The sequence below is a fragment of the Epargyreus clarus genome, unplaced genomic scaffold, assembly GCF_041222505.1.
Source record: "Epargyreus clarus isolate Ecla_fem2 unplaced genomic scaffold, WU_Ecla_fem_2.2 ptg000018l, whole genome shotgun sequence".
Classification (NCBI taxonomy): Eukaryota; Metazoa; Arthropoda; class Insecta; order Lepidoptera; family Hesperiidae; genus Epargyreus; species Epargyreus clarus.
This window is the reverse complement of record NW_027332226.1, coordinates 5,243,190-5,257,755: the sequence shown is the minus strand read 5'-3', so window position 1 is coordinate 5,257,755 and position 14,566 is coordinate 5,243,190. Positions and strand designations below refer to the sequence as shown.

Sequence of the window (14,566 nt, the reverse complement as noted above, 5' to 3'; positions counted from 1 at the left end):
GCCAATAATATGCCGCGTTCTGTTAAAAAACCGCCGCCTTGCAAGGATCAAATTAAACATATCATATCATAGTAACCATTAAACCGATACGGTTTTTAACCGACTTCAAAAAGGAGGTGGTTATCAATTCGGCCGGTATCTTTTTTTAATTTTATTTTACACGCTGTTTACATCGTTATCCAACGAAATATGTTGAGCGCCCACTTCATAAATATGTACTAAACCAACATTTATTTCAATTATTTTTTACTTTGTAGTGACATAGAAGTCGGTTGTATTTTTTGTTATTAATTTTTTAATATTATTTAATTGCTATATTAAAATTCGTTTTATTCAGTAAACTTATTTAACTTCAGTTTTATTTTTTAACTCTTTACCTTTAGTTTTTTTATATGTGTATTTTTCTACAAATTTGCAGTTGACCTATTTATCTAAATAAACTACATGCCTGAATTATTGAGAAAAAAATCGTCTATAATGTTTCACGATTACAATCATTGATTGCCTTGCCGATATTTTTTCTTGATTACCAACTAAACTCATCCCCAAAAAAAATGAAATATTGTTTAAAGAAATACAAAAATAACGACTTATTATTTTTATTAATCCAATAGTTATACTACAAAAGAAAGCTTTGGAATGTCTATTGCACATAATAATATAGACTAGAATTATATAATTAATTAATAATAATTATCTACTTTAAAAGTGATTATGATACAATATTAAATATTTTTATGCTTTATCTATAACTTATTGCTTGAGACACGTAGATCGACTAGAATTTTACAATTGCTTACTAGTATTATAAGCATTAGAAGACGCTGAAATAACAAAATATTGAATTTATAGCAAAATTTGTAAAAGATTTTTACATACATCCTTAAATTGTGATTTTGAATTCTACTACACATTTATTTACATCAAGAATATTGCTAATACGATATAATAATTTCAAAATTAGCCACTTCTATTATTATTTGTTAGAGAGAGAAAATTTATATGAATAATGCTTATGTTATAATGTTGTAATATATACAGAACATGATAAAACTTATTACTTCGCAGTCCTGATTTTTACAAGTCACTATTTTTCACGTTTAAGTCTTTTTATTCAGACCAATTCATCAAAACTTTCATTAAAACTGTGTTCCATCGCGTCACTGTCGAAGTTAGACGAGGTCGACTGTGCTTGAGATACCGATTCCTTTTGCGCCAGTAATCTGTCGCAGTCATTAAGCCGGCTATGCAGTACATCGTATACACGGGTCATTGATGCCACTTTTTCCTTACACGACGGGTCAGATTCGATGGCGAATAATCGAGAATCCAGCAATTTGATTGCAGCTACGATGTAGTTCCTTAAAGTTTTGGTCTTATGTTCGCTGTTGATTCGTTCTAGAAAAGCACAGACTTGCCTTTCTCCACACAGTAACACATCAACATCGTAAGCCAGTGGAGAGTGTTGCCGATGTAAATATGCAATCAATCGCTTTGCATACCGTCGGTAAGTACGGTACGCTTTCCTTTTCCGCGTTCCAAGAGTTCTACCCATTGTCATCGATTTCTTCATGTCATCGATCACAGCTTTGTAGCCAGCATCGATTTTGGAATCAAAAATATCACGCAAACGAGTTTCTACCGGTTGTAATTCGTAGGGCGGTGGTGAAGGTGGTAATGACGGCGAAGACGGTGGCGGAGATGGTGGTAACGTACGTGTGTTTTCTTCCCCTTCGCTTGATTCGCTGGAAACGCTTCTCTCGACGGGCCTCGACTCAGGTACTTCATAAGGTCGAGGCCTGTTCCTTGGTTTTTGTACTCTTGCTGGACGCGGTGCTGTTCTAGCATTGTAGGCAGTAAGAACATTTGCATCCTGTTCCGTCAAAGGACGACTACGTTGTGTAGCTGCTAGTGGTATTATCCTGATTTTGACAAGTGAGTAACTTTGGTGTATTTTTGCACGTATTCGAGGATCATCGTAGTCTGATCCCCAGAGATCTCTGATTGCAGATTCTTTCAGATATCGAACCTGGCAGAGTTCTCCATTGAAAAATCTTTTTCTCTGTTGTTCGTTCAGAGCGTCTCTTTCAGCGCCGGTTAGACCGTGTATCTTGGTTAAATGGTCAGGTAGCTTCCCGTAAGTGAAGCGAGCACAATCTTCGATAGGACATGGTATATTAGCGTGGTTTTGTTTCTTCGTACGAGTAGTAGTAGCTGCTGGACGCGCCGCCATTGTGTGATCTGTTAAAAGATAAAACCTTGTTATGATTGATAATACAAAAGTAAATAATTTAAATGAGAAAATATTTGTCAACTATTAAAGCCACTTAAAATAATTCACATAAATCATTATATCTTCTTCAGGTTGACTGACACACACGTATTTTTTGTGAGTGTCTATTGGGGTTTCCCGTTTAAAAGTAAGCTACATAAGATAGATTGGCTTAGTAAAAGTAGGTATATTATATAACATTTATGGCAATGAAAATAAAGAGTTCAATAAAGAATTCAAACTGCCAACAAAACTATGCCATTAACTTCACCGGCACCTTCAAACACCAAGTGTTTCGGAGGTCCGGTTAATTTATTTAGAGAATGTTTATCGACACGGAGGGTGGCTGTCCGAGTATAATAATTGTGTTGACGGAGGCCGCCGGCTGTTTGTGGAGGCTCAGCTCTTGTCCTTCGCTTAATTTATTGAAAACAATGCCTCCTTCGGCACCACATCTCATTCCGATTCGCAGCGGAGGCTATAAAACACATGATCGCTCTATTGTTAGTGGTATCTTTTGAATTGTAGCTTACATTAAATTTATTTTATCAATGAAGATATATTCGATTATTTTCTTTAATCTCTCCAAAGTTCTACTTAATTTTAATTTTATTTTTATAATTTGAATTTATTTTCAATTGTTGCTTCCTATTCAATTCTGTATTTAGAATTGTATATTTTTTGAAAAAAATTTTTTTTTATTTTAGAGTAAATACACAGACTTTCATTTTTTAATAAGATTGCAAGTAAGAATTATAAAGACTATGCTACGACTCAATAAATGAAATATTTTTAAATTGCTTAAGACCAACGCATAGAAAATGAGCCAACCTTTCAAGTACTTTAATAAGTTGAATAAAATTAAATTATTTGATTAAAATAAAACATAAAAGCCAGTGTTTATCGAAGAACTTGAGATTAGAAAGCGGCATGAAACAACAGCGACTAATATTAGCGGCCGCGGTTTGATTGAGCCAATATTTATTTTGGAAATTAGCTTGTTCCGTCCGGCCGCTGCGATATAAATAATATAAATTGTACGCTCTCTGGGGACCTCGTCTTAGATGTTGCTATTGTTTAATATTCGTCAATTAATAATTTTGGGGCCCCGTTCCAGACTACAGATCGGGAACAAATTGTTTAACTTTCATTACGATGTCAATTAGAAGAGGATATTAATGATTTTTTGGAACTGTTATTTTTTAATATAAATAATACTTATGTATTTTGTTAACTTTACTTGTAAAGAAAAGCATCAGAATATACCTAAGTAGGTAGGTTTAGATGTATCTGTAAATATGCAAAAATATTTATTGTAGTTAAATACTATACTTCTTTTGGTAGGTAGTAGGTACTAATATCATAATATATATTGTATTAATGACACTCATTATTTTTTTAATTTTTAAATATGATTTTACATAAATGCAAATTTAAAATAACAAAATTGATTGCCTTTCATATGTAGTTTTTGACGACCATATTTTATGTATATTAACGTATTACTTACAGTAGTACTGAAGTAAATATTGTCAAAAATTATAAATTTAGTAAACCAAATAGATTTGTTTACTTATAAATTCCTTAAACTGAAATACTGCAGGAATTACGCATAAGATTACAAATGCTTATGCGATTGAACTATAAACTCAGTTATAATTCCCGAAAGCATTATTATCACTACAAAGCTTTTGCACAACGATTGATTAATTAATAAGTTGCTACGTCTACCTCACCAAAGATTTCCAAATTACTCTCGTTTACATGACAGGAGTGTCACAGTTTCAAAGATATTAACAAAGGCTCGTTCGTGTAAAGAGCTCCCCTTTTAAGGAGAAGTGCGACTTGAATAAATAACTAATTTGCATATTTAATAACAGGTATCGCGAGCAGATTCAATTGTGAATCTGTGAATTATTAATCCGAGTCGCGGTTAGCTTATTACCCCCTGGTACTAATCAAGTATTCAGATCAGATATTCTTTAATTAGCCCTGAGTTATAAATGAATATTTTATTTGTGTACTCAATTTCGTTATAAAGTAGCAAAGTCCGTTATTAAATGTATTAATAGATAATACGCATACGAGATGTTTTATTTATTAAGGCGTATTTTGTATTTGATTTTATGTTTTTGATGAAATAGATTAAAGATAAATCGATAATACTTTATGCTTTGTGTATTTGTGATAATGTGTACTATTGCTATTTACAAGCTCGCATAATTGCCGCACGTTTTTAATAACGTTGCAGCATAAAATGACAAGTATTTTAAAACTATAGCTAGATTAGCATAGATTTTTAATATGTGGGAGATGATTCCCCTTGCACAAAAACTATAAATATTTTAAAATTAACCATATCTTATTCTTAAGATTTCTTTTCCATGGCTATATAGTAACGTATAGTATAATATAGTATGTAGTGGTTATATAGTAACTTTTGAGCAACTGGTAGCTTTAGTAATTAGCACCAGTTAGCGCGACTGTATTAACTCCTGTCTGCTGAAGTCTATTAATAAAACCAAAACCTAAAATCATTTTGATGAGTTTTGTGGTAGAGCGGTATCTTACCAGACGCAGAAGCTTCAATCCATGGTCAGACACAATGACATATCTAAATGATAATTTTAGATTTTTTCCGGGTTTGATTTTTGTGTACTTATCTATTTGCCTTTGTGTGCACCTACGATACAGGAAAATCCTGAAGGTAGGGTATAAATGATTATAAATAACAAGATGTTTCGGCGGGAATCGATCACTGAACTATCTAAGAGACATCTGAAGCGTAGCGTTGTCAAAAAAAGTTTAAACGACTATCAAAGATGAACGACAGAGATGATGTCAATAAATAAAACAACTTAATTTCACGCTTAAGATTGATGACTCGAGGTTAGAGGTGAGTAACTCAGATCTGACCCGGTTCAAAGTTTCGGCTCACTTATTATATGAGTTTGATCTGCAGATCAAACCCAAACAGATCAGATCAATTCAGGTCGCGGCTCACGGCGTTTCGTGAATCGTGAATGTTAGTTATTCTTTGATTCATGTTATGCAATTTTAACTTTTAACTCCTAGGATATAGAGTTAAATATAAAAAAGTAAGTGGTGCGACATCTGTTGGGGTTTTGTGAATATCGCTTTAGATCAGTTAAATCATAGATGGCGCTTATTTTATATGTAACTCAATGAGAATTCGTTGTAGTTCTAGCTTTCAACATATGATGGCGTTTTTATTAAATTTATTCTTACTGTGAAATATCGATTGATCAATTTATTTACTTGGCAAAATAAATAAATCAGATTTATAATCGTCACAATATTATCTATATATCAATAACTTAACTGCCTTTATTAGCTAATAATAATAAAAAAAATATTTTAATTCAACAATACTACAACATCGATAAAATAATAATAATTACAGACATTGCTTCTTTTACTTCAAATTATTCAAAATATATAAGTCTCAAACTAATAAACTTGATTTACAATCACGCGCCATGCTAATATCGGCGAGCCTACGAGCCATGACTACCGTGAATCGTTTGACCCGTTTGAACTGTTTGAGCTGTTTGAATCGTTTGAGTCATTTGAGTCGCGTGAGTCACCAGATCCAACGACTCGCACAGTTCGCAACGCGGGTCGCGAGTCATTCAGCTCGTTCAGATCAAACAGATCAATTGAGTTAATTTGATCTGATCTGTGAGCCGATTCATGACTCCGGCTCAGTCTTATGACTCGCGATCTGATCTGCAGCTCGCGTGATTTGTTTGAGTTACCCATGTCTACTCGAGGTGTTTCCTATAAGACATTCTTGCGAGGGTCGGGGGTGGATCACGCGACCCCGAACTGTGCATCCCCTTTTTACGCGTAAACAAGGGATGCACGTAAACAACAGACAGTTCTGTTACGATAACAATGCAGTGCTAATTTATTTTGTTTATCTGAATGGTTGAATTATCAAAGTATTTTATTAATAAATGTTATAATATTTATTATAAGTTGATAATTATAATGGCAAGTACATTTTGGGATAGTTAATAAGGATAAATTTGTAAATCAATGTTTGAAAAGAAAAGTTATAGAATTAGGTATAAGTACCTATATTTTTCGGAGTATTATTTTATTCGGATATTTAGGGTAGATACTAATCCTTAAACTGTTATAAGAAACTGTATTATTATTTGGTGATTAATTAAAAAATCGGTTAGTAATAAGATTAATTAAGTAAAGCATATTAGAAACTGTACTGTACATATTATTATGCATTTATTAATTACAATTATTTACTTGTCATTTTTACATAAAAAGTTATTTTTGCGCTTAAATGAGACAAATCAATGGTTATTATATCACGGGATGAGTCTATTTAAACGTTTTCTATTGGCCGAGATGGGTTTTTGAAGGTATTCAAATAATTTGATTCACGACATTTTGAATAACCTTGCAGATATTTTAGAAACAATTACATTTATTATTTTAGAAACAATAGATTATTTTTCACTATGAATATGATAAGTTTTAATTATCTTATATTAATAGATAAGTACATATATTATTATTTTTTCTCCAATTCTTGTGGTCTAAATATTTAATGTATCCCTTTCACGGATTTAAATTCGTAGCTTAAAAGTTTTTTTTAATAATTATTACACATCGCGCAAATTAATAATTCATTTAAAAATATACTATTTGGAAAAACCGACGGACTTTAATCTTTTCAAATTAAAGGAAACATAGCAATACATAAGCATAGTAGTTAAACGTAGAAGTAATCTAAAAATCTTTTCTTAAAAAATAAATAAAAGTGTTGAAATTAAAATAAAAAGTAACATTTACACAAATAATAAATTACTAAAATTTATTTTACCGTATATTTGAATACGTGACGATAATATTTTAATACAATATAAATTATAGGAAATTATTGTAAACTTAACTTAACTGTCATACATAACTGTCATACTTATGAGGTGATATAAAAATATAAAGCAAAAACTAACAAAAAAAATTAATTCGCAGTATAAAATTTTTATTAAGTAGCTATTGAAACACATAAAAAGAATATGGCATAAAACATTAAGGTTTGTTAAAATAAAAAAATAATCTACAATACGAAATAGATAAACATAACACAACACCACATCAATAAGTAGGTAACAAAAAATTATTTTTCACAACATTTATATCACTTACCGTCCAACCAAAAGTTCAGCTAAATCCCGCACAAAGTTCGCCGCGTTGTTTACGAGAACAAACACGTTGTTGTTGTTTATTGTATCGGAGGGTGCAGCTCGACCGACGTGCTCCCTGCACCGCTGCTGCCACTCAACTGCCGTTACGTAACTGGATCCTGAAAATTTCCTTTTCCCATCCCTCGATTTCCATGCATTTTCTCACTAAGAGCGACTGATCTAACTTGATCCGCCCCGCCCCTCTCGCCGCCTTAAAGCAGCTACGGAATAAAACAAAACCTATTGAGTCACAGGTATCTATTGGAAGTGGTTCTTTTCGCCTTATACAGCGCTTCGGGTGTTTTCGGAAAACTTCGTGCGCTACCTTCGGAAAACTCCGCCTACGCGGTCAGTTATCGCTCTACGGCAGATGTGTAGCACCGTAGTCCGTAGACTAACTTTTCAGAATATTTTATAGTTCCTTTTAGGAAATAACTTTTGTTAATGCCTGTGTAATGCAATTTTCGGATGTAATCCTCGACTTTTGATTAACATATTATTAAGGTCCAGAGCAATTATTTTTAAATTATTATTCTGTTGCACATAATTTGAGTAGATAAATTTCATGTAACGCAAACCTTTAAAGTATGAGTACCTACGTATTACCATGTGATTTCTTTGAAAGAGGAATGAAAACATTATCTAGTAAAAAACACTACATTCCCTATAACTATAATGTCCTGAATTCGATAACTAAGGCATCTACTAATAGTGTTACCACTTTATTTTTTTACTGGCTTAGGATAATGTTGTAAGTACAAACGTTTATAATATTAAATTGCTAAGTATCAAAGCTAATGAAACCTCTATACTTGTAATATAAATAATTATTAATATAAGTTTCAGGCTTTCACGCCCACAAGGGGCGTGGTAATGTAAATACACGCCCACCGCCTACACAGCTTGAGGCATGGTCTCCAAGCGAGACAATCGTCTGCTACTCTACTAATTTTGAAATACCATCTTGATCGAAGAAGTACGTGAGAAAAATGGCATTTCATTACCGGTCGCGTTATAGCAGGATATAGCGATTCGCATATCGATCTGAACAACTTTCTAGACGATTGATTAATACCTAGTGGGGATATGATCGTAAAGCTCTTTGTGTGGCCGGCGTACAGTTAAAAGTTTAAACGTAAAAGGTTCTGATCATATACTTAACCCTATGAAAATGCCTTTACTCATAGATTTACTTTAAAATATCCTATGCCGTAAATAACATGGACAATTGGACATCCATTGAGACAAGTGCAATAATACCCAGATCTAGAGGAGCAATCAAAATTCATCATTTACACGTCCGCTTGGCCGAGGATCGAACGCGGAACTCTTTTCATACTTTAATTTATTTACATTATATTTACTTTAATTTGCAAGTGAATCCTGTAATTTGTGAGAGTTGTGTTTGTGATAGCCTAGTGGAAAGCAGTGATAGCAGGTTAAGAAACTCGGCCTCTCGATCGTGGGGTCCGAGGTTCCAATGCCAAACGCACCTCTGATTTTTCAAAGTTATATGGGTATCAGAGATTAATTATCTCTTGCTAAACGGTGAAGGAAAATATTGTGAGAAAACATGCATACTTGAGAGATTAATATTGCCTTAGCTTCATAGTGTCGTTTCGCTTCTCACTGTTTTACAACACCACTCAAGAATAAAGTAACTTATATTTCACTACAATGCTGCTGTGCTGTGCTGCCAATTAATAACCTCAACTCACTCTTTAACCGGTAAATGAATTTAATAGCCGAAACCACTTTAATACCACTACGACTACTATAACACCACAGTAGAGTGTTGTATTTAGATATAAAAAACAATAATGTGGTAGTAGAACCCTTTGTGGTTCGACTCCGTTGGCACCGTCACACCTATTTCGGCCTCATAACAGCAGCGTTAAATGCTGCTGTGCTCTGGTTTGAAGAGTGTGGTAAGGGAGACATACTTCTCCGAGACGTTCCAACCTAGGCCTCTGGGGTAGCGGCGCATCTGTGGCCGACCTCAGGTAGGAATATCTTATCCTATCTGGGGTTGATTACAGATATCCATGGTGGGAGTAGCCACTTACCATCAGGTGGACTGCATGCTCGTCTGCTACACCTATACTATAAATAAAAATTAGGTAAAAACTGGTTGACGTATTGAGTACTTTATCGTTGATATAGGCAACGGTTGTGCGATTCTTATCGCATTATAACTCTCAGGCTGCTTCAAGTCTATTTGGAGGACGTCGGGGTCTCTAATGGATCGCGCTAGTGTTGTTTTAGCGCCGTGCCGCTTTTGGGTTCAGTCCGGAAGAAAATTAATCTCATGTTGCATCTTCTTATACTATCATTAGCACGATGATAGTATGCAGCTACACATACCGTTATTTTTCTCTGCTACTTGGACGGTTTGAGCACATGCCATCCATAGCCTCGAAAGTACCATCTTATTTTCTCTTATTTTTCCGTTACAGGCAGCCAAAAAAGAAGAAGAACTTCAGGCGTTACAAATTACTTATCATTGATAATAATGTATCTTTGACTGGCTTCAGGGAAGACTGGCTTAAGATATTTTACCCATACATGGAATTCATAATAATCATTTCATCGTTCATTTTATCAACCAGTTACTGTTTCTGTACCGAGCATAGGACTTCTTTCAAAATAAGAACGGTTTAATAAAGTATGTTATTAAACCTTACCTTCTTCCTTATTCTTCTTTATATTTTATTTATCTTCAGACCATAAAAGGTTCGTTCCTGTAGTTCCTGGACCAGAATAGGGCTACGATATCCCCTGCCTGTCGTAAGAGGCGACTAAAAGGGGGCTTCCGGACAGACGACGGTATGTGTGCCGTACCGTCATACACACCAGACGCTGTGGCGAGCGTCAAGCTCACCTTGGACTAAAAGGACTCCGGTTGGGTTCCTTTGGAGATCCCGGAGTCCTCTACGCAGCGCCGAGGACGGCCACTGGGGGGGTTCTAGTGCGTTAAGAGTCCCACATAACTCTGTGTCGTTCCCACGGTACCGGGTACCTTTTGAAGGTTTCCCCCTCGTTAACCAAAAAAAAAGACCAGCATAGGTAAGAGGTTTACAGAACCTATTAATAATGGCTGCACGTATTGATTATATTGTTGTATTGACAACCCGCGTGGCGGAGCGGTCACCATACGTGTCTAATACGCAGTGGTTTTTGGGTTTGAACCCCAGCTTGATCTACAAAGGCTAAATGATGAATTTCGATTTCTATACTCGATCTATGCATTTGGGTATTCGTCTTTGTATGTGTTCGTGGTACCCACGACATAGAGAATCCTAGTGTGGAGTGTAGAAAGCATTATTAATATAACTATTCGTATGAAAGACGACGTGATATTGGAAATATTCGGAAATAAACAACTAAGCTCTCCTGGAAACGTTATTAAAGAGTCTCCGAAATATCAAGTAAAGAGATATATTTTTCATATTTTACTTGTTTAATCTTACAAGAATTTTTATGCCTGAAATAATTTAAAAATATGTAAAATTATTATCGTTAAAATTTTGAAGTTCAGTATAAAAATATCTTGTTTTCATCTAGAGCTTAGGCTAGATGACTGCAATCATTAATCAGCCAATAATATGCGGCGTTCTGTTAAAAACACCGCCGCCTTGCGAGGATCAAAACATAGTAAGCATTGTATGGATATGGTTTTATATTTTCTTTAATTGTTATATTGAAATGCGCTTTATTCTTTTTTATATATATTAATACTTTATTCTTTTATGGAATAACTATTCTCTATAAAATTTTGAATAATTAAAGAGAGCTGAAATTAATTTCAAAGAAGCGCTTCTACAGTCAATTCTATATTTATTTTTACAGCGGTTTGAGCACTAAATTTGTCTGGTTTGTCTGTGATAGGTGGAGATACTTGCATAAAGCGTTTAATCTTAGTTACATAGAGGTAGCCAACTCTGAGTTGATTTATAACATGGAAGGAAAAAAAACATGCAGTAAACCTGATGGTTAAGATCCTGCCGCCGATAGACATTTATAATGGACTCCAGATAACATCTGAAATGTATATGAGACCGGTCACAATTGCGTTGTTAATTGTTACCCTGAGGACTAAGTTCAAATTCCTCGGATAATTACCTATGTTTCCCTTACCACACCCTTCAAACCGGAACATTACAGCGCTAATACTGCTGTTACCTATTAGGAAAAAAAGGCCATGCTTAAGAGTGGCGGTGGTGCCGCCTGAGTGGAACCACAGAGGGTTTTACATTTATAAATATTTTTATTTACTTCTTTTTAAGTTACTTCAATGGTTTTCCCCCACACTTGAAGACGTTGAGATGTCACATCCATACTGCTCTTTTGGAACTTTTTTTGACATAATGATGATAAAAATATGATGTTGAGCTCCCCTCCGGATATCCGATGGATATTGTGTTATCCGGCGTCACAATAAGAAGCTCGTGATAAATTTGTACCGGGAAATGTTCCTTGATTGATAATCTAAGCGCCGTGGCGATAAAAACATTAGGCGGCAGAAGATTCACTCGTGTGTTCCTATTCCATCTATTTAAGTATTAGAGTTAGTTCTAGTTCTAATTGCATTTGTATGATGTGCATTGTGATATCTACAAAGCATCACCGTTTACACTATTTAATTAACGCCGTTCTCCAGTGTAAGTCATAGATTAGTAAAGATTACTCACTCCTAACAAGAAAATGTACCCAGTTTTGAGAATTGAAATAATTGCGTAAAAAAGTTTTGCCACGTCTCCGTGATAAAATGTCCCTAAAATATTTGAAATAATTATTTATTTATTACGTAAATTACGCAGTATTAGTTATTTATTCGTATTTTTTCTCTAAAAATGCTATTATTTGTTGTTCAGTGTGCGGGGGCTTCAGGTTTATCTACTCAATAAAAACGAATTCGAACTTTCTATCGTGTGCGAAGAACAATTTATTGTAAAGTGACAACGGCATCCGCATCGGCTTCTTTCAATATGTAGGCAGACGCTCACTAGATGGCGCTACCGGTACTGTTTCTGAACATGCCCCCGGCCTTGGAAGAACCCTCTTCCAACGGTATGTCATCCTTCACTGGTGCGGCATTCTCCGTTGGTGTGGCATCCTCTGATGATGTAGCATCTTCCATTGGTAAAGCGCATATCTTCGAAAATGGCCTCCGGACAGGCCCCATTGAAGTTGTAATTTCGGCGACACGAGACACTCCGTCAGCACCCGGGAACACTCGATTAACTCGGCCGAGACGCCATTTGAGGGGTGGTAGATTGTCCTCTTTGACTAGAACCAAACTACCCAAAATAATGTCGTCCTTCTTCAATTTCCATTTGGTTCTGATCTGAAGCTCCGAAATGTACTCTCTGGACCAGCGACGCCAGAAATGTTGCCGCAGCTGCTCCATACGACGATAGCGAGACAGTCGCGACGGGGTTACGTCTTCCACGTCTTCTGCAGGCAGCGCAGTTAACGGTCGGCCTAGAAGGAAGTGACCAGGCGTAAGTGGAGTCAAATCGGTAGGATCAGTGGATAAGGGTGATAGAGGGCGAGAATTAAGAATGGCCTCGATTTGTGCAAGAACCGTGCTAAATTCTTCAAAGGTCAAATTAGCATTACCTACGATGCGTCGTATATGATATTTAACCGACCTTATCCCACTCTCCCATAGGCCTCCAAAGTGTGGTGAGTATGGGGGAATAAAATGGAATTGAATTCCATCATTAGAAGCAAAATCGACTATTTGTTTGTTATTATTTGACAAAACTGAAGAGATTTCTCTAGCAGCACCCACAAAATTTTTACCATTATCCGAATAAACAGCATTCGGCTTACCCCGTCTGCTGATAAAACGTTTAAGTGCTAAAATATAGTCGTCAGTAGACAGACTGGTAACTAGCTCCAAATGCACGGCCTTGGTAAGAAAACATATAAAAAGACATATATAACCTTTTACTAACCTGGAACCTCTGCCTTTTCGATTTAAAATCATCACAGGTCCCGCGTAATCCACACCAGTTCGTTCAAATGGAAACCCGGGGTCCAAACGATTAGCTGGTAAGTTTCCCATTATTGGGGTTAAAGTCCTGCCCTTTATACGGGTACAAGTGATACATTCACGCACTACTTTCCTAACTAGGTTTCTTGCACTCAACAACCAAAAAAAATCACGTAAACTGGATAATAGCAACTGAGGACCGGCGTGAAGTAAACGCAAGTGTTCATGCCTAACTAGTAAAACTGATAATGGATGTTTGCTACATAATAGTAACGGGTGTTTTTTATTGTAATTAAAAGTAATAGAATTATCAAGTCTTCCTCCGACACGAATTAAGTTTTGCGCATCTAAAAACACATTCAAACCGGCTATACGATTCATTTCCTTAGCGTTTGTTTTAATAGGTAGATTATTACTTAAACACCTGTATACGTCCGGAAAGGATTCGCTCTGCGCGCATTTAACTAGCAAGCATTGCGATCTATTTAACTCGTCCACAGTTAAGACACCGGTGTGCGGAATGAATTTGTCGCTGCAATCGAAGCGGCTACGTAGGTTATTTATAAAGCGTAGTACATACGCCCATACACGTTTAAGTTTAATAAAAGACGAATATTTATTGAATTGTATTAAATTACAAGATTGAACACAAACATGATTTAACGTTTGACCTTTTAATTCGGGTAAATTATTCGAATTAGTTATATTGTCCTGTAAATAATTATGAGAAAAATTATTATTATTATCGTGTAAAAAAGATGGACCGTTCCACCATAAGTTGCTGTTATTTAATAAATTAAGAGATAGACCCCTAGACAACAGATCAGCTGGATTATCTTTGCTTTGAACATGTAACCATTTTGAGTCGTTTGTCAGTTCATTAATTTCTGTAACACGGTTCTGTACAAAAGACTTTAATAAATGTGGTGACATGCTAAGCCAACCAATGACAATTGTCGAGTCCGTCCAGAAGTAGACATTAGTGAATGTTAGTCGTAATGACTCGATTATTCTCTTATATAACTTTGCTCCTACCAGAGCACCGCAAAGTTCCAATCT

At 35.3% G+C, this 14,566-nt stretch overlaps 1 protein-coding gene across 1 annotated transcript; it reads right to left on the bottom strand.

Moving 5' to 3' along the window:
* Positions 1-774: 774 nt before the first annotated feature.
* On the bottom strand, positions 775-7,593 carry LOC140749768 (uncharacterized). The gene is made up of 2 exons (XM_073082926.1): positions 7,469-7,593; positions 775-2,241 (listed from the first exon to the last, which is right to left on the bottom strand). Exon 2 carries the CDS (start codon positions 2,231-2,233, stop codon positions 1,115-1,117), a length of 1,119 nt encoding a protein of 372 aa, XP_072939027.1. The 5' UTR covers positions 2,234-2,241; positions 7,469-7,593; the 3' UTR covers positions 775-1,114.
* Between the last annotated feature and the right edge of the window lie 6,973 nt (positions 7,594-14,566).